Source organism: Gorilla gorilla, chromosome 9 (assembly GCF_029281585.2).
Source record: "Gorilla gorilla gorilla isolate KB3781 chromosome 9, NHGRI_mGorGor1-v2.1_pri, whole genome shotgun sequence".
Lineage (NCBI taxonomy): Eukaryota > Metazoa > Chordata > Mammalia > Primates > Hominidae > Gorilla > Gorilla gorilla.
The window spans coordinates 119746309-119766294 of NC_073233.2; the positions used below are offsets into that span (position 1 = coordinate 119746309).

Consider the following 19986-nt stretch of genomic DNA (forward strand, 5'->3'; position numbering starts at 1 on the left):
CTTTTTTAACTATGTGGCATATTCCTCACCATCTCAACCTCAGTTTCTTCATCCAGGAATACAGATAAATACGGCCTGTCTCAGAGTGTTTTGAGTGAAAAAAGATGGTATGTGAATAACTTCTGACACACAGTAGGCATTCAGTAATCAGAAGATATTGTAATTAATATCTTTCAAAATGTACTCCCTTTATTTTCCCCAGCTTCAAATGAAAGGTGTCAGCTCAAGTCTAGAATGTCTCACTAATACATGCTACCTAGCCAGGAAAGTGTAGAAAGGTCCCTTTGAAAACCAGGAACAGTTCGTGACCAGCCTGACCAACATGGAGAAACCCCGTCTCTACTAAAAATTAGCTGGGCGTGGTGGCGCATGCCTGTAATCCCAGCTACTCGGGAGGCTGAGGCAAGAGAATTGCTTGAATCCAGGAGGCAGAGGTTGCGGGGAGTCAAGGTCACCCCACTGCACTCCAGCCTGGGCAACAAGAGCAAAACTCCATCTCAAAAAAAAAAAAAAAAAAAAGAAAACCAGGAACAATAGAAAGGGTAAACATTTATATGATTATAACCACAATGGAGTGATTGAAATCATCTTGCTCATGTCTGAATAGTTTCTACCTAAAATCCAACCAATGCTGTAAAAATAAGTTTTTATAAAGAACTCAATATTCAATCTTTTTGCTTCAGCAGTCCCTATATTTGACATTCCATTTGTCAGAAATGTACCCCTCTTGCATTTACTAAGGACACTCCTACTCTTCCTTCCAGGCTCAGCTCAAGAGCCACACCTTTCTTGACACCACCAGAAGGACATGCTCCTATGATTCCCTATCTTTCCCCTGTAGCACATAAGACACTGTCCTGTAATTATCTATTTGTGTGTCTGCAGCCTAATTAGACAGTAAGTACTATGATGAAACAAGATTAATGCTCAAAAGCAATTTATTCAATGTTTCTTTCTTTCTTTCTTTCTTTCTTTTTTTGAGACAGGGTCTCCCTCTGTCGCCCAGGCTGGAGTGCAGTGGTGCAGTTTCGGCTCACTGCAAGCTCTGCCTCCCGGGTTCAAGCAATTCTCGTGCCTCAGCCTCCTGAGTAGCTAGGATTAAAGGCATGCACCACCACGCCCAGCTAATTTTTGTATTTTTAGTAGAGATGGGGTTTCACCATGTTGGCTAGGCTGGTCTCGAACTCCTGGCCTCAAGTGATCCGCCCACCTCGGCCTCCCAAAGTGCTGGGATTACAGGCGTGAGCCACCACACCTGACCTTCAATGTTTCTTTAACTGAAGCCCATTTGTCCATCCAGTCAAGAAATATTAATAGGCTTACTATGTTCTTATACATGAGAAATAGCACTAAGAGATATATGCAAAAACTATCTTTTTTCCTGTTTTTAAATTGTTTTTATTTTAAGTTCTGGAGTACATGTGCAGGATGTGCAGGTTTGTTACATAGGTAAACTTGAGCCATGGTGGTTTGCTGCACAGATCAACCCATCACCTAGATATTAAGCTCAGCATGCATTAGCTATTATCCTGATGCTCTCTCCCTCCCTCCGCCCCCTCCACAGGCCCCAGTGTATGTTGCTCCCCTCCCTGTGTCCATGTGTTCTCATCGTTCAGCTCCCATTTATAAGTGAGAAGATGTGGTGTTTGGTTTTCTGCTCCTGTGTTAGTTTGCTGAGGATAATGGCTTTCAGTTCCATCCATGTCCCTGCAAAGGACATTATCTTGTTCCTTTTTATGGCTGCATAGTATTCTATGGTGTATACAGCACAATGCATTTTTAATTTTCAGATAAGAAACTGTGTGCTTAACATAGCTAATGAGGCACCTGGAGCAGGAGACTCTTGAAAAACAGCCAAACAATGCCAAATAGTGCCCAACATGTAATAAAGTGAAAGAGCTAGCATTTCCAATACAAAAGACATGCTATCTCGCTGTCTGACAATTTTACTGCCTCAAAACATCTAGTAAAATACAAGTCTTTTATGTATACTGAATGGCCTCACCAATTATAATAAAATTAGCTGACAATCATGTAGTACTTTTTGATTTAAAAGGTATTTTATTTGTATCTATTATAGTATTATTATTTGTCATCACGAAAATCTCAAGCTAGCACCATAACAGGTCTAACTAAAGTGATTCTATGATACAACTGTAAATGACACACTAATGTAACCCAATGGATACCCCAGAATTTATCCATTCATTGATTCTTGACAGATCTTTACTGTAAGTCTGGAATATACAAGGAATTCCTACTCCTAAGATGGAAGAAGTATTCTCTCTGCAGGCCTCCTAAACCAAAAAGGAGTTAACACTCTCAAAGAATGGAAATCAGGCCAGGCATGGTGGCTCATGCCTGTAATCCCAGCACTTTGGGAAGCTGAGGCAGGCAGATCATTTGAGGTCAGGAGTTCAAGAGCAGCCTGGCCAACATGGTGAAATCCCTGTCTCTACTAAAAATACAAAAATTAGCCAGGCATGGTGATGGGTGCCTGTAATCCCAGCTACTAGGGAGGCTGAGGCAGGCGAATAGCTTGAATCCGGGAGGCAGAGGTTGCAGTGAGCAGAGATCGCGCCACTGCACTCCAGCCTGGGTGACAGAGCGAGATACTGTCTCAAAAAAAAAAAAAAAAATCAGACAAAATTTTTTTTCTTTTACCAAATTCAAAGATGAGGTAAAGGCACACAAATCCTGCCATCAAGGAACAACTGCCTAAAGTCTGGCTGACAGCAGCACTGTATCAGTCCTGTTCATGGTTGGTATGCCAATTCTCTCTGTTTCAACAAAGTTTTTGCTACCCCCAGGAAAGTGATCAGTTTCTGTACATCCAAAATAGCAAAATCTGAACTGAAGCTATCCCAGGTTCATTAAAGTAGGCAGAAAGAAGTCCCAAGGACTCTTTCCCTGTTAAACGCTGACTGAAATGAACAGCAAATGCCAATATCCCAGGAAAGACTGGCTACTGCTCTACTGGATCTCAAAACCTACCACAGGGGTTCCTGACTGACCCACTGTTAAATTAGCACCGTAAACTTAAATCAGAATTTATTCCTTCTTTCCTACTTTCCCTACCACCCTGACTATTCCTATATTTAAGAGCTTCATCCCTGGGCGTGGTGGCTCATGCTTGTAATCCCAGCACTTTGGGAGGCCGAGAATGGTGGATTACCTGAGGTCAGGAGTTGGCAACCAGCCTGGCCAACATGTCGAAACCCCGTCTCTACTAAAAATATAAAAATTAGAAGGGCGTGGTGGTGGGCGCCTATAATTCCAGATACTCAGGAGGCTGAGGCAGGAGAATTGCTTGAACCCAGGAGGGGAGGTTGCAGTGAGCAGAGATCACGCCACTGCATCCAGTCTGGGTGACAAGAGCGAAACTCCATCTCAAAAAAAAAAAAAAGAGAGAGAGAGATTCATCAATCCAGAGGGATACAAAAAAATCTGTCACTTTCATAAGTCTCTCACAAAAGGTTTTATAAAGAGTTAGAATATCAGTAACCCATTATAAAGGGGGAGAAGTCAATTTTTCAAAATTAACACAAATTAACTCAATTTATTCACCCACACAGAGTAGATATTGTGTTTCTAATAGGCTCTCTGTGAAGCAATTTCTACTGTGCAGTCTAGATCTAAGATCTTTTATTGCCTTGTGAAATAGAATAAAATTTTACAAGTAAACTAAAACAAGAGGCAATCACAAACATGCAAACTCTCCCTAGCTAAAGGGAGACATCTAGAGGCAAAAGCTTAATACTGGGGCCTTTTCTCACACCCCTGGGGATCTTAGAGCCATAAAGGAGCTTTCTTAAAGTTCTTTCACTTGGTAATTATTCTCTAACTGTGCAATTTGTGAATTCAATCCACTGAACAAAGCACTGCTTATCTTAACCTATTACTTGCCACCTAGAATGATAATATTCCCAAAATTCCAGGAGACTCAAGTAAATCTCATTCATATTCTTACTTTAAATCTCCTTATTCAATCTGTTGGTTCTATTGGCAAAATGGCACAGGCAAATGATGGACATGGCTAGTGACAAGACTTAAATTGACAGGGGTACAGATAGATCTTAACCTGCTTCATAGCAGAACCCCAAAGCAAGCCCTTATACAGAATGTTCCAAGACCCTCAAAAGATTAAGGCTGAAGAAACTATAATTATTTTAATGAAAAAACTGCCTCTCTCGTGAAATGTTTGCTGAGTTGGCTGATTTGATCCAAAAGATCTCTAGCTCATCCCCCCATTACTGTAACTAACTCAAATTCCTTCGGGGCCAAATGAAACTGGCTGGTGGAGTGAAAGGCATCAGGGAAGGAGTGGAGATGGGGTAAACTGAAGACTGCATCCCCAGACTAAAGGCATTCCATTTTCTCTCTTAACCCTAAGCTGGTCAACTTCCCCACCCTCCCATGCTGACCCCAGCCCAGCCCCAATCGCTGTAACTTTGTCTACAGATTTTCCAAACTTTCTCCCCAAATGCTGGAATTGAAGTAAAGCAAATCTGGAAGAGAAAAAGTAACACCAAATGTGTGTATATATAGAAAATGTCTGGGCCGGGCACGGTGGCTCATGCCTGTAATCCCAGCACTTTGGAAGGCCAAGGCGGGTGGATCACCTGAGGTCAGGAGTTCAAGACCAGCCTGGCCAACATGGAGAAACCCTGTCTCTACTAAAAATACAAAAAAATTAGCCAGACGTGGTGGCGGGCTAATAGCTGTAATCCCAGATATTCGGGAGGCTGAGGCAGGAGAATCACTTGAACCCAGGAGGTGAAGGTTGCAGGGAGCCAAGATCGCGCCACTGCACTCCAGCCTGGGCAACAAGAGTCTAACTCCATCTCAAAAAAAAAAAAAAAAAAATGTCTGGGGTATACTCCCAGGTGTTAGTAATAGTTATATGGAGATGATGGTATTATGCTTTCATTTTCTTCTCCTATCATACTGATTTTTTAATAAGAAGAGAAAAAAGTAACTTTTAATTAAAAAAAAAAAAAAGCATCAAAAGCCATAGCATACCCAGAGTCCTCAAAACTCTGAAAGTGAAAATAACAAACAGGAAAAATAGAGAGCCAGTATTGGAATATCACATTAATCAAGGAGAAATATTTGAGTGGCTACGTGTCATCATTGTGCTATACTCAGATGTCATTTTTAAATAGGAAAAGATAATATCAGCCAAGAAATGCTATATCTAATGATACGAGGCAACTGAATTAAAATGCTGAAGTTCAGGCAAATTAAGCTATCTCCTAACACTTGCCCAAATTTCACAAAGCCTTACCATAAAGATCAGGTCCATGAGGAGTAAAGACATTATACAAAACAATGTTGAGTGGTGCAATCACCAACTTCCCATAATAGTAGCTGTCAATGACCACCACAGGCACCTAAAACAGAGCAGAAAATAGTTTTGATCTGGAAACATTCTCAAAATGCTAACAGGATAAACCTGAGAATGAAAAACAGAATAAACTCCTAATGTTCCTTTTTTCGCATCAAAGTTGCTTTCATTACAACTTTAGGACAAAGCAAGTAAAAAAGAAAACTCACCAGAAATAGTATGAGGGCCATCAGCGACCAACGAAAGAAACTCTTCCACCTGTGTTTCATGACCAGCAAATCAAAGGCAATGGGTAAACTATTTAACAGAGAAACAGAGCGGGGAGTTAAATAAATACTGACAGAGACAGGTCAGATTCACACATACCTCATGCTGAACTGAGAATAAAATGCCTCTGCCAGTTATAGTGAGGGAAGAAACCTGGTATGTGAGAGGATGTCGTCACAGGACCTGTCAGAGTGCTCTGTATCCCACTGATGCACAAGAAATAGAATTACTGAGCTGCTGGAATGAATTCCATTTTATACACATTTATGGGTAACAGAAATTTAAAATATATGTGCCCTGCTGTCTTACATCCATCCTGCCAAATAAATAAGTACTAACCTCACCCTTCCATGATTTACTAGGATTTTAGTAATAACGTTATTACAGACTTTTTTTTTTTTTTTTTGAGACAGGGTCTCACTCTATTGCGCAGGCTGGAGTGCAGTGGTGCAATCTCGGCTCACTACCGCCTCCGTCTCCTAGGTTCCAGCATTCTCCTGCCTCAGCCTCCCGAGTAGCTGGGACTACAGGCACAGGCCATCAGCCCTGGCTAATTTTTTTTTTTTTTTTTTTTTTTTTTTGAGACAGAGTCTCACTCTGTCGCCCAGGCTGGGTGCAGTGGTGTGATCTCAGCTCACTGCAACTGCCGCCTCCTGGGTTCAAGCAATTCTCCTGCCTAAGCCTCCCAAGTAACTGGGACTACAGGTGTGCACCACCACACCCCGCTAATTTTTTTGTATTTTTAGTAGAGACAGGGTTTCACCATGTTGGCCAGGCTGGTCTCAAACTCCTGACCTCAGGAGATCTGCCTGCATCGCCCTCCCAAAGTGCTGGAATTACAGGCATGAGCCACCACGCCTGGCCCCATCTTTGAATTTATATGGCATCATCATCTCTATCATTGATTTAGCAATGTCATGTGCTGTCACAGTACCTCTTCTGTGATTTGAACCTCCATGTTGTTATGTAAATTCCGTATAACATTTTGCGTTTTTATTTTTTGTCACCCCAACTACTTCCATTTCCATAGCACTTGTATTTCTCCTTTGATAAGTCATACTTTTAATTACTTGTCCAATATCTGTCTTTCCTACTAAAATGTTAAGTTCCAAAAGGGCAGGAACCATGACTGTCTAATTTCTAAAATATCAGCAGTATCTAGCACAAAGCATTCAATGAATGACAGTATACTGATTGCTAACTGACTAATTGTGATCCTGAAATCACTTATCTTGGTAAAGGCAGACTCATCGAAATGTGGCACCCAAGAGGTATTTGAGGAACTCAGTGAAATTCAATGTAGATGAAATAGTGAATGAAAGGAATGGAAGAACTGACAAAAAGAAGCTGGAAAAGTAAAAGGAAGACCATGCAGGGCTTTCTGTGTTATCTTTGAGTTTGGATACCACAGGGCAGGGGTTGGCAAACTTTTTATTTAAAGGATCTGACGGTATATATTTTAGGCTCTGCAGGCCAGATATGTTCTCTGTTGCATAGTCTTCTCCCTCTGTGTATGTTTGTTGTTTTTTAAAAACCCTTTAAAAACATAAAAACTATTTAGTTGTTGGGCTATACAAAAACAGGTCAGTCGGCCAACCTCCATGACATAAAGCAATGGAGAAGCTACCATAGAGTTTAAAACAGGGAGGTGATACAACCACATCTGCATTTGAGGAATATAACTCTAGTGGAGTTTGGAGAGCTGATTTACAGGGGTCAAGACTAGAGAGGAGGAGATCATTTAGGAGGCCGTGTAGTGATCCAGGAACAAGGGGGAGTGAAGACAAGTAATCAGATTCAAAAGATATTCAGGAGATACAACCAATTAACACTGACGGGAAAGAGAGAAGAGTCACAGGCAATTTTCAGGTTTCTGGGTCAGTATTGAGGAGACAGCCGTACTATTTACTGGAATAGAAACACAAGTAAAGGAACAGCTATGGAGAGAAGATAATGAATTCAGCAGCTATCTACTAAGCAGCTGGGAATATATGAATGAAGCTCAAGAGAGATAACTGGACTAGACATTAAGCTATGGGAATCACCAAGATGGCTGAGAGATAGCAGAAAGTACAGAAGAGGACCTAAGAGACAATCCTGAGGAACATGAAAATCTGAGAATGTGCAAAATAGAATAGAAGAAAGGAATGGAGATGAGGAAACCAGCCTTTAAAAGGCAATTAAGAAAACTTAAAATGGCCTATTCTCTTAGTAACTCCCCTTATAAAAATTTACCCCATAGGTAAATTCCCACAAGTGCACAAAGATATCTGTATAATAATGTTCACTGGGCCGGACACGATGGCTCACACCTGTAAACCCAACACTTTGGGAGGCCGAGACAGGCGGATCACGAGGTCAGGAGTTCGAGACCAGCCTGGCCAATATGGTAAAACCTCGTCTGTATAAAAAATACAAAAATTAGCTGGGCGTGGTGGCATGCGCCTGTAAACCCAGCTACTTGGGAGGCTGAGGCAGGAGAATTGCTTGAACCCGGGAGACAGAGGTTGCAGTGAGCCAAGATCGTGCCACTGCACTCCAGCCTGGGTGACAGAGCAAGACTCCATCTCAAAAAAAAAAAAAAAGAAAAAAAAATTGTTCACTGAAGCATTGGTTATAACAGTAAAAAAATGAAAACCAAATGTCTACCAATAAGGCAATAAGTAAATCATGGAATGTTATGCAACCAATATAAACAATTATATAAATTTAATATATAGAATACCTATATATATACAGAATAATTCCATTTGTTTTAAGAATGTAGATAGGTATGTATACAAATATTTATATACACAACATAATTTTTCTGGAAAGACATATACCAAACTATTAGCAGTGACTATCTTTGAGGATTAAGCTAGCGGAGAAGAAAATTAGGAATTGTTTTTACCTTATACAATCTGGTACTTACTTTTTTTTTTTTTTTACAATAAAGATATAATCCTTCTAAAATAACCTTAGCATCAGATTAAAATATTTTCCTAAATTACCTGTGGTACAGGTAAGAAATTAAGGTACCACACACTAGAACAGAAGTAGTGGGAACAAAGAGTATACAAGGAGCTTGGTGGAAAAAAAGATGCTGGGGGCAAGAAAGAAGGAAGACTGGGCCAGGCGCAGTGGCTCATGCCTGTAATCCCAGCACTTTGTGAGGCCAAGGTGAGCGGATCACCTGAGGTCGGGAGTTCAAGACCAGCCTGACCAACATGGAGAAACCCTGTCTCTACTAAAAAATACAAAATTAGCCAGGCGTGGTGGCGCACGCCTGTAGCCCCAGCTACTTGGGGGGCTGAGGCAGGAGAATCACTTGAACCCAGGAGGCGGAGGTTGTGATAAGCCAACATCGTGCCATTGCACTCCAGCCTGGGCAACAAGAGTGAAACTCCGTCTCAAAATAAATAAATAAATAAAAATAAAGAAAGAAGGAAGACGGGAGGAAACTCAGATTTCAAATCCGAGTGAGTGAAAAAATTCACAGAACAGGGTGGTGCCGCGTGGAGAAAACATCAGCTATAGAGTCAAAAAGGCCTGGATTCAAAAGCAAACATAATCTTAAAGGTAAATTATTCAAACTCTCAGAGTCTACTTTCTCATTTATAAAGTACTAATAATTGTATTTCTCCTGCAGAGTTGTTGTAAGGTTTCAAGATAAGGTTTACAAAGGGTTTCACTGTGCCTAACACATAGCAGATGCTCAATGGTCATTATTCTTATTAGAATTAATCATAATAGTAAGTGCTAAGAGAAATATTCTTCCATTTCCCAGAATCTTTGAAAGCCCAATTGATTAACTTCAGATTCTATGCAGACAATATGGAGCTAATCCAACATTAAGATTTACTATATGCCCAGCGATATATGGGAGAAGAACTGTTAGTTTCTTACCCAAGAGCTGCACTGAATGGCCAGCCTAAGATAGCCCCAGCTGCTACTCCCAGCACAGCAATGGAAGTCTTGTCCATATACCATCCAGTCATGGCTATCAACGTAGTGTACATACAGAAGCTACTAGGAAGGAATGCTGCAAGAGTAAAGAAGTGAAAAAAGGCAGGAGGACAAGAGCTCGAGGTTAATTAGGTATCAATTAAAAACTGATTAAAAATTTACCTACATTATAAAATGTCAATAAACAGGTACATAATTGGGGAAATGCTATATTAGAAAGGACAGCAAAGTGATATTCTTTTTAAAAAAAATGAAGTTCAATGACTCTTATTTTTCTCACTCCTGGTTTTTTTTTTAGACGGAGTCTTGCTCTATCACCAGGCTGGAGTGCAGTGGTGGGATCTCAGCTCACTGCAACCTGATTCCCTGGTTCAAGTGATTCTCTTGACTGAGCCTACCAAGTAGCTGGGATTACAGGCACGTGCCACCACACCCAGCTAATTTTTGTATTTTTAGTAGAGACGGGGTTTCACCATGTTGGCCAGGCTGGTCTCGAGCTCCTGACCTCGTGATCTGCCTGTCTCGGCCTCCCAAAGTACTGGGATTACAGGCGTGAACCACCGCACCTGGCCTCTCCTTCCTGTTTTTTTAGGTACCAACCCAATTATACAATTCTAACCATGTAATTCCTCTCCCAGCCTACACCTCAAATCAAAAACTCATAGAATTCCACGCTCCCCAGGAACACCCCATGATTATATTTCCAGGAAGGGAATATGCTTTAAAAGACTTAGAGCCATTGCTGACAATTTACTTCTGAAGAAGCTTATCTTCCATTGGTCCTCTGAGACCGTCCTGGTCCTAACCTCTAGCCCCGGAAATTCTAGAAAGCCTCCTCAAGGGCCAGATATTGTATGGCAGCAATGCTTTGTACTCTCCACCTGCTGACACAGATAATCTGGCCTTTAAATAGCCCCCTAATTAGTTCCATCTACCTCAACCTTGTTTTATACAGCAAAGGACAGAGTACAGGGTCTCTGGAACAGAAACAATTGATTAAAGTGTTTCTAGTAACTCTGAACAAAAACGCAGATCTGCCACTTCTGCTGCAGAAAGTCTGAATCAGTAGGGAAGAAAAATCAGTATCAACTACAAAACAACCATAATTAATAGGCAGTGAGGTTTTTTTAAACTCAGCAAAGGGTTCAGAGGCTCTGTATGAAAATATGCCTTCAACTTATCTGTGTCTCAAATGAGATTACAAAACTAAAGATATTCTCAGGAATTTTCTACATATAAAGATCAATTGTAGGAGTAGCAGGCCAGGCACAGTGGCTCACGTCTTTAATCTCAGTACTCTGGGAGGCCAAGGTGTGGGGGGCTGCTTGAGGCTAAGAGTTTGAGACCAGCCTGGGCAACACAGTGAAACTCCATCTCTACAAAAAACTTTAAAACTAGCCAGGCATGGTGATGCATGCCTATAGTCCTAGCTACTTGGGAGGCTGTAGTGGAAAGACTGCTAGAGCCCAGGAATTCAAGGCTGCAGTGAGCTACGATTGTGCCACTGCACTCTAACCTGCCTAGGTGAAGTGCAAGACCTTGCACTTGAAAAGAAAAAAGGCCACGTGCGGTGGTTCACACCTGTAATCCCAGCACTTTGGGAGGCTGAGGCGGGTGGATCACGTGGTCAGGAGTTTGAGAACAGCCTGACCAACATGGTGAAACCCCATCTCTATTAAAAATAAAAAAATTAGCTGGGCGTGGTGGTGCACGCCTGTAATCCCAGCTACTCAGGAGCCTGAGGCAAGAGAATCGCTTGAACCTTGGGAGGAGGGGGTTGCAATGAGCCGAGATGGCATCACTGCACTCCAGCCTGGGCAAACAGAGCGAGACTCTGTCTCAAAAAAAAAAGAAAAGAAAAGAAAAGAAAAAAAGTAGTAGGAAAGCAACTTAAAAAACATGTGAGATACACCCTTTACCAATAAATGTCAAATAATAATGATGCCATCCAAAGCTGTCAGTTCCAGCTGCAGTGTAGAGGACAAAGGGGGCAGAGGAATCTGAGGGTAGAGCACAGATGCATTTAGGACAGGCTCTCAAAGTCACTCTGGAGTACAGCCCTGACATCTCTGCAGAACAACATCAATTTTGATATATTCAATAAGGGAAAAGTAAGCATATAATTTTGTGTCAGATAGTATGTTTTTGTGTATACTCAGTGTATATACTAGATCCTGGTACACACAAGCAGAAACTAAAATTGAGACAATTATATCCAGTAACTTAATTTTTCTGGAGAACTGGGAATAGACTACCATTTGGCAGTGGACCACCTTGATTCAGCTTATATAACACAAATGTTCAATGGCAGCACAGTCTGAAAGCCAATGCTCTAGAGTGAGGTTTTTATTCTAAATTTCCAGAAGCTTATTATTAAAAGAAAGCCCAGCAGAAGATGCACATAGAATACATATCAAATAATGTATCATCAGTAGAAAACAGAATCATCAACAACAAGGTATTTATGTACAAATAACTTCCTTAAACAAAATAAAAGAATTACTTTCTTTCCACTAATGGCCAAGAAAGGAGGTGGGTGGTTGATGCAAGAATGGAATAGAAAACATCCTGGTGAGACTACCAGCTCTACCATTTATGAATTTTGACTTTTAGTAAATCATTTCATCTACGTTTCAATGTCCTTACCTGCAAAAGTGAGAAAATGTTTTTCTTACTTACATGGTAGGATTGTTACAAAGGTCAATCAAGATAATGTAGATAACAGTGCTCTGCAAATTATTGACATGTTCTACAAATATAACCTACATTTGGACAAATGCTTCCTTTAAATGCAACTGTGAACTACTGGTGAACCTGCAATTCCCTCATCTGCCCTTTTACTTACCTGGTGATGACCTGCAATTCCCTCATCTGCCCTTTCACTTACCTGATGATGAGCAAAACATGCCAGTGCTGAGAACCAAGAAGGCTAGCATCATTCGACTCACGTGCAACCCAAACTTCTTGCACACAGCCCTAGGAAAAAGGCAAAGACTATCAGCATTGAGAATATTAGGAATAGACATTTCAAATCAAAGGAGAAAAACACGTACCACAGATAACACTGAAGATCTAAAGTCAAACACAAAACTACCTTGTCAGGTTTGTTAGCAATTCACTGTGCATAAGAAACCCAAACATTCTTATTTCTGACACAGAAGAGAAGCTCCCTACCTAAAAGAAAATGTATTCTTTACATGCTAAGATTATATCTATCAGGTGGAAAATAGAATGATGTGGTGAAAAATAGTAGACCTCAGATACAGGTGGGCACACATTCAAATTCTGGCTCTGCCACTTACTAGCAGTGGAACCCTACTCTGGTTGAATAATGTCTCTGTCTGATTCCTCAAGCATAAAATAATGATAATAATACAAACTTTGTAAGGTTTCTGTGAGGACAATGCAAGGAAAAGTGCTTAGGAGAGTGCCTGGCACATAGTTGCTCAATAAATGGTAGTTGTCAGAAAAAAAGGCTAGGAGATAGATGAAAATGTGAATAAGTGGTTAAATCAGTGTTTCTCAAACGTAAGCAATTACATATCTTCTTCTAATTCTTTCTTGTAGGTGTGCACCCCACAAATTAAATGTATTTAGGCATTATTACTGCTTCACTCAGTCAATGTTCGGACATACCCGCATGTTCATCATTTCCTAGCTCAGATTCCTTACTGCATTTCAGAGCTTCTTTCTGAAATAATTTTGCTTTTTCCTAAGTACCTTTTTTAGAAGTTATTTCAATAAGAATCTGTTAATGATAAATTCCGTTTTTTTGGTTGGTTGGTTTCCTTTTTTTTCCTTTCTTCCCCTCCTCCTCCCACTCCGAGATAGAGTCATACTCTCTGTCGCTCAGGCTGGAGTGCAGTGGCATGGTCATAGCTCACTGTATTCTTGAACTCCAGTGTTCAACGGAACCTCCTGCCTCAGCCTCCTGAATGGCTAGGAGTAACTGTGACTACAGGCATGTGCCATCACATCCAGCTAATTTTTTGTAGAGATGAGGTCTTGCTATGTTTCCCAGGCTGATCTCAAATTCCTGAGCTCAAGCAATCCTCAATGATCCTCCTGCCTCAGTCTCCCAAAGCATTGGGATTACAGGCTTCTTCCTTTTTTTTTTCCTTTCTCTCTTTTTTTAAAACTGAAAAGTCTGTATTTAGTTCTTGGTCTTAAAAGATGGCTTAACCTAATACACAATTTTAGGATGAAAGTTATTTTCTCTCAGGACTTTGAAGATATTCTTTTTTGGTCTTCTGGCTGTTAAAAAGTCTTCTGTCAGTGTAATTGCCTAACACTCCTTTGTAGGTATTCTATTAGTTCTCTGACAACTTTTAAAATCTTTCTCTTTGTCTCTATTGTCTTACACAGTTTCACTACACTAATTTTTTATGTATCTAGCTTGGGATACGTTAGGTTTACTAAATCCGTGGATTAGCATCTTTTTTTCCCATCATTTCTAGAAAATTCTCAGCTATTAATACCCCGAATATTGCCTCTCCCCATTCTATCATCTCCTTCTACAATCTGATTAGATGTATATCAGTTCTTTCAACTCTGGCTTACACATTTCTTTTTTTTCTTTTTTTTTTTTTTTTTTTTTTAGAGAGAGAGTCTCGCTTGCCCAAGCTGGAGTGCAATGGGGTGATCTTGGCTCACTGCAATTTCCGTCTCTTGAGTTCAAGTGATTCTTGTGCCTCTACCACCCAAGTAGCTGGGGCTATAGGCATGTGCCACCACACCTGGCTAATTTTTGTATTTTTAGTACAGATGAGGTTTCACCATGTTGGCCAGGCTGGTCTCGAACTCCTGACCTCAAGTGATCCACCTGCCTCGGCCTCCCTAAGTGCTGGGATTATAGGCATAAGCCACCGCGCCCAGCCGTGGCTTACACATTTCTTAACCTCTTCTATATTACCTTTTTTTTTTGGTCTGTCTGTACTGCATTTTGAGTAATTTATTTAAATCAATCTTCCAATTTACTAGTTTACTCATCAGAATGTCTAATCTGTTTATCTACTGAGTCTTAAATATAAATATTATATACATATTATTCATATTATATAATATTACATATTATATGATTCTTATAAGTTCTGAATTTTTTAAATTTATTTGGTCATCTCTTGTTTCTTGTTCATGTTTTTCGTTCTTTTACTTGTTTGAAAACGTTAAATATACTTACATTATATTCCTATTTCCCAATAAATGAAGTTTTTCAGGTGAACGTTCTGTTGACTGTTATTTCTGCTGATTCTCACCCATAATGTTTTGCTCCCTCTGTGCTCTGATTTATTTTTATTATAATTTCTTGTTCACTAGAACTTTATCTCTGGTAATTTTCAGACACTTGGGTTAATTTCTCTAGAGAAATTTTTTGCCAGATGCCATGGGCACTACCAACCCAGAACAATTTAAAATAAATTCTCGGCTGGGCCTGGTGGCTCACACCTGTAATCCCAGCACTTTGGGAGGCCGAGGCGGGCAGATCACGAAGTCAGGAGATCAAGACACGGTGAAACCCCATCTCTACTAAAGGTACAAAAAATTAGCCAGGCGTGGTGGTTTGCACCTGTAATCCCAGCTACTCAGGAGACTGAGATGGCAGAATTGCTCGAACCCGGGAGGCTGAGGTTGCAGTGAGCCAAAATCATGCCACTGCACTCCAGCCTGGGTGACAGTCTCAAAAATAAAATAAAATAAATAAAATATAATAAATTCTCAGCTTAGGGCTTGAAGGACCATGTAGGTGATTTGAATTCAGGCCCAAACCCATATAAAGACCAATTTACTGTTACAATCCTCAAAGGCAGCACTAGCTTTACTTTTTTTCCCTCCACTCCACTCAGAGTCAAGGCCAAACATTTTTTAAAATCTGACATTTTTAGCTGTGGGAAGATTTTAAATAATGATCACTAAGTCCAAATACCTTTAAATATATTACTAAAGCATTATTAAAACAAGACATTTGTTAGTTATCATGTAAAAAAGTGGCTATATTTATTACTGGGACACTTAAATGCTTAATAGTCCCAACTAATATTCAATCAACTAATAGGTACTTTGTGAAAGACAATATATTGGGTGCATATAAGAGCAGTGATATCCCACACCGGGAGTAGTTTATCAACTAAGCTGTAGGGCAGAGGCAAATCATGATCCTGTACCTTAGGACCGAAAATAGGGTTCTACTAAATCCTATCAAGTAAAGACCAGTTAGATAGTTTTTAACAGAATTAAAATGAATAAGGATATGGTATTTATGACCTCAGGAAAGAAAACGATAATTAGAAGTACAGTGTTCCCTTCAACTGTTGGTTTCAAACAAGAAGTCACACTTCAGATTTAATATCAGGAGCTACAGGTGATGGGTGCATCAAAATCTCAGAAATCACCACTAAAGAACTTATCCATGTAACCAAAACCCACCTGTACCCCAAAAACTATTGAAAAATAGTACCTGTACCCACCTGTACCCCAAAAACTATTGAAAAATAAAAATTAAAAAAAGAAAAAGAAGAGAACAATAAATAAAAGCAAGAAGTTTTCAGTCAGGGCCCGCTGACCCACGACCCACCAACCCACGAATTGGCCCGGCCCTCACGTGCACCATGTCTGGCTCCTCCAGCGCTGCTGCTATGAAGAAAGTGGTTCAACAGCCCCGGCTGGAGGCCAGGCTCAACTGCATAAAAGTTTCCCAGGCAGCTGCAGACTTCAAACAATTCTGTCTGCAGAATGTTGAACATGACCCTCTGCTGACTGGAGTATCTTCAAGTACAAATCCCTTCAGACCCCAGAAAATCTGTTCTTTTTTGTAGTAAAATGAATTTCAAAAGTTTCCCAAACCACTTCTTATGATCCAGTGGATATTCAAAAGAGAGCTAAATTTGAAGCCTGTACAAAAGCTTATCCCTGTAGCACATGTGCTGTAATATACGAACTTCTACTTTCATCAGTCTTTAACATCTACCTCTCTGAATTTCATGAATTTCTATTTCACAAGGGTAACTGTTTTATCCACACTGGCAGCAGCTGTACAATAAAACTCAGTATGAAAAAAAAGTTTTCTTTCCCAGAAAAAAAAATATGTATATGATATATATATCAGGAGCTAGAAGGAAAGTGTTTTCTACTTCTTTCTCTTTTTTTTTTTGAGATGGAGTTTTGCTCTTATCGCCCAGGCTGGAGTGCAATGGCACAATCTCAGCTCACCACAACCTCCACCTCCCAAGTTCAAGTGAGTCTCCTGCCTCAGCCTCCCAAGTAGCTGGGATTACAGGCATGCACCACCACACCCGGCTAATTTTGTATTTTTAGTAGAGATGGGGTTTCTCCATGTCGGTCAGGCTGGTCTCAAACTCTCTACCTCAGGTGATCTGCCCGCCTTGGCCTCCCAAAGTGCTGGGATTACAGGTGTGAGCCACCGCACCCGGTCAAGTGTTTTCTATTTCTAATCACTGCCTAGACTATCACAAGAGATAATCTATGCAATAATGGGTTTCCTCACAGCATTTTTAGAAGCAAAGTTTTTATACTCACTTGTAAAAGTAAAGTTCACAAATACAGCTCACAAAAGCCAGAAGACATCGCAAAAAGTAAAACACAAGAATCTAAAAGAAACCCAGAAAAAGAAAACAGAAGTCACAGATATGAGCTAGAAAAACTCATAAACATGAACCACTCTCATTTATTGTCAATAACACTGTAAATTGGTATAATTCTTTTGAAAAGCAACATGGATTAAGAATTTTCATATCCCTTGACTCAATATCAGTATATCTACTTCTATCACTCCAGCTGGTGGGGGTTGGGAGGTAGAGCTCCATTCATGAAAATGTTAATTGCAGTTTTAGTAAAAACTGTTTCAAAAACTACAAAATATCCAATTATAGGGAAATGATTAAATAAACTAGGCTACATCTAGCTCATGGACAATTATACAGCTATTAAAATTTATGGTTACAAAGACAGTGAAAACATTCTTGCAATATAATGCTCATTCAACAAGCAATTCTTCAACAACCATAATATATCAGGTCATGATTATGACAAAATATTAAGAGAAAATGTACAATATTATTTATACATCAGTTACAGCTATGGACACTATATGCATGTGGAAAGACTGGAAAGAAATGTAATAAAATGGTAAAAGTAGCTATAGCAACCTGGTAGATTTAGATGAGTATTTTTCCTCCTATCTTCCAAAGTTCTGTTATGTGGCTTTATTAATTTTATAATTGACATCAATTTAAAAATAAAAATAATAAAATAGGGGTTATATTAAATAGCTTTATACTACAGAATACCATATGGTTAAGAGCACTGAATTTCTCAGAACATAAACACTACTTAATATATAGTATAACTGGCCAGGCACGGTGGCTCACACTTGTAATTCCAACACTTTGGGAGGCCGAGGCGGGCGGATCACCCGAGGTCAGGAGTTCGAGACCAGCCTGGCCAACATGGTGAAACCCCATCTCTACTAAAAATACAAAAAAATTAGCCAGGCATGGTGGCGGGCATCTGTAACCCCAGCTACTCGGGAGGCTGAGGCAAGAGAATTACTTGAACCTGGGAGTCGGAGGTTGCAGTGAGCCGAGATCGTGCCACTGCACTCCAGCCTGGCAACAGAGTGAGACTCCATCTCAAAAACAAACAAAAAAAATGGGCCTACGTGTGGGATCTCACTCCTGAGTGTACACTTCAGAGAAATTCACAAACAGGTCCATGAAGAGATAATACAAAGGTGCTTTCATTTGGGGTAGCAAGAGATTGAGAAGGTAGCTATCACTAGATGTGCCAATTGTTACCACCCTGTCTCTCAGAAACAACCATCCTTCTCTACTCAACGTTATGATGCTGGGGCTAAGACTCTCTAAGCTACAATTCCCCTTTGCTGAATGGCTAGGAAAAAGGAGATCAGAAGTAAGAACAAGAGAAGAAGAGAAATCTTGCTTTCCATTTCACTTGCTGTGCACATCAGTGATGTAACAGGATTAGAGAAGAGGAAGAATTCTGTGTTGAACATGTAAAATTTGAAGTGATAGTAGATAGCCAAATGGAAATAAAAACCCTCTGCATAGCACATTGTTAGTTTTCTGCTGAGCCCTTCACCCTTTATTATCTTTCCTTTGACAAGTTCAAAAAAAAACCAGAAATGAGGCCAGGTGCAGTGGCTCATGCCTGTAATCCCAGCACTTTGGAGGCCAAGGCAGGTGGATCACTTGAGGTCAGGAGTTTGAGACAAGACTGGCCAACATGGTGAAACCCTGTCTCTACTAAAAATACAAAAAAATTAGCCACACGTGGGGGCTCAAGCCTGTAATCCCAGCCACTCAGGAGGCTGAGGCAGGAGAATCACTTGAATCCGGGAAACGGAGGTTGCTGTGAGCTGAGATCGCATCACTGCACTCCAGCCTGGGCGACAGAGTGAGACTTCGTCTCAAAAACAAACAAAACAAACAAACAAAACAAACAAACAAACAAAAAAACGGAAATGAGATACCGGATAGGGAAGGGAGGGACAGTATTTTGTCACTTTCTGCAGGTGCTACCTTTCTGATCATTCTAAAATGTAAATGCAATCATACCTCTCTTTTATCTGAAAACCTTGCAGTGGCTTTACATAACAGACTTGGGGGGAAAAGAACAACAGTCTAATACCTTAACAGATCCTACCAGGTCTTGTAGAAATCTCAAACTGAATGAAAACAGTCCATCGATAGATTCCAACACCAAGATGACAGAGGTGTCAGAATTATCTGACAAAATTTAAAGCGGGCTTTGTAAAAATATTTCGGTGAATAACTAAGAATATGCTTGAAGCAAGTGAAAGGAGAAGGTCTCAGTAAAAAAAATTAGAAGATATAAAGAAAAACTGAATGGAAATTTTAAAACTGAAAAAGTACATAGAACAAACTAAAAATGCAATGGACGGGGTCAGCATTGGAAGAGGGGACATAGGAAAGAATCAGTGAAGTGGAAGACAGAAGAACAGAAATTACTCAATGTGAACAACAGTTCATTCAGTTTGAGATCTTCCTGGTTCTTGGTATGACAGGTCATTTTCAGTTGAAAGCTGGACATTTTAGGTATTGCATTATGAGATTCTGGATTATTCATGGGCTCAGCATGCTTTCTTTGTACTGTTGTGCTCCTACGATCTTATTTAAGCTTTCTGTTTTAGCTGGCTTCTTTTGATACTACTTCCCACTAACCCAGCAGGGAAAGAGCGTTAGTGGGAAGTCTCTACCTTGTTACCGCCAAGTGGAGGTAGAACTCGAGGTTCCCTACCAGGCCTCCACTGACAATTGAGAGAAAATAAATTGAAAACAGAGTCTCAGAGACCTGGGGGACTAATAACAAAAGATCTGACATTCACATCATCAAAGTTCCAGAAGAAGAGGAAACCGGACAGGGCTGAA

At 40.2% G+C, this 19986-nt stretch overlaps 2 protein-coding genes across 8 annotated transcripts in view; one reads left to right on the top strand and one right to left on the bottom strand.

Moving 5' to 3' along the window:
- ALG9 (ALG9 alpha-1,2-mannosyltransferase) overlaps nt 1-19986 on the bottom strand; it is a 97390-nt gene that overhangs the window by 66273 nt on the left and 11131 nt on the right. For all 7 annotated transcript variants that reach the window (XM_019036650.4, XM_055355502.2, XM_019036649.4 and 4 more), the window contains 5 exons: nt 17096-17166; nt 12450-12538; nt 9503-9638; nt 5557-5644; nt 5288-5393 (listed from right to left, as the gene is read on the bottom strand). In XM_019036650.4, coding sequence (XP_018892195.3) covers nt 5288-5393; nt 5557-5644; nt 9503-9638; nt 12450-12538; nt 17096-17166 — 490 coding nt within the window. The remainder of the gene's footprint in view (nt 1-5287; nt 5394-5556; nt 5645-9502; nt 9639-12449; nt 12539-17095; nt 17167-19986) is intronic.
- On the top strand, nt 16168-16374 carry LOC115936218 (guanine nucleotide-binding protein G(I)/G(S)/G(O) subunit gamma-5-like). Its single transcript, XM_055355505.2, has one exon. The coding sequence runs from the start codon at nt 16168-16170 to the stop codon at nt 16372-16374; it is 207 nt and encodes a 68-aa protein (XP_055211480.2).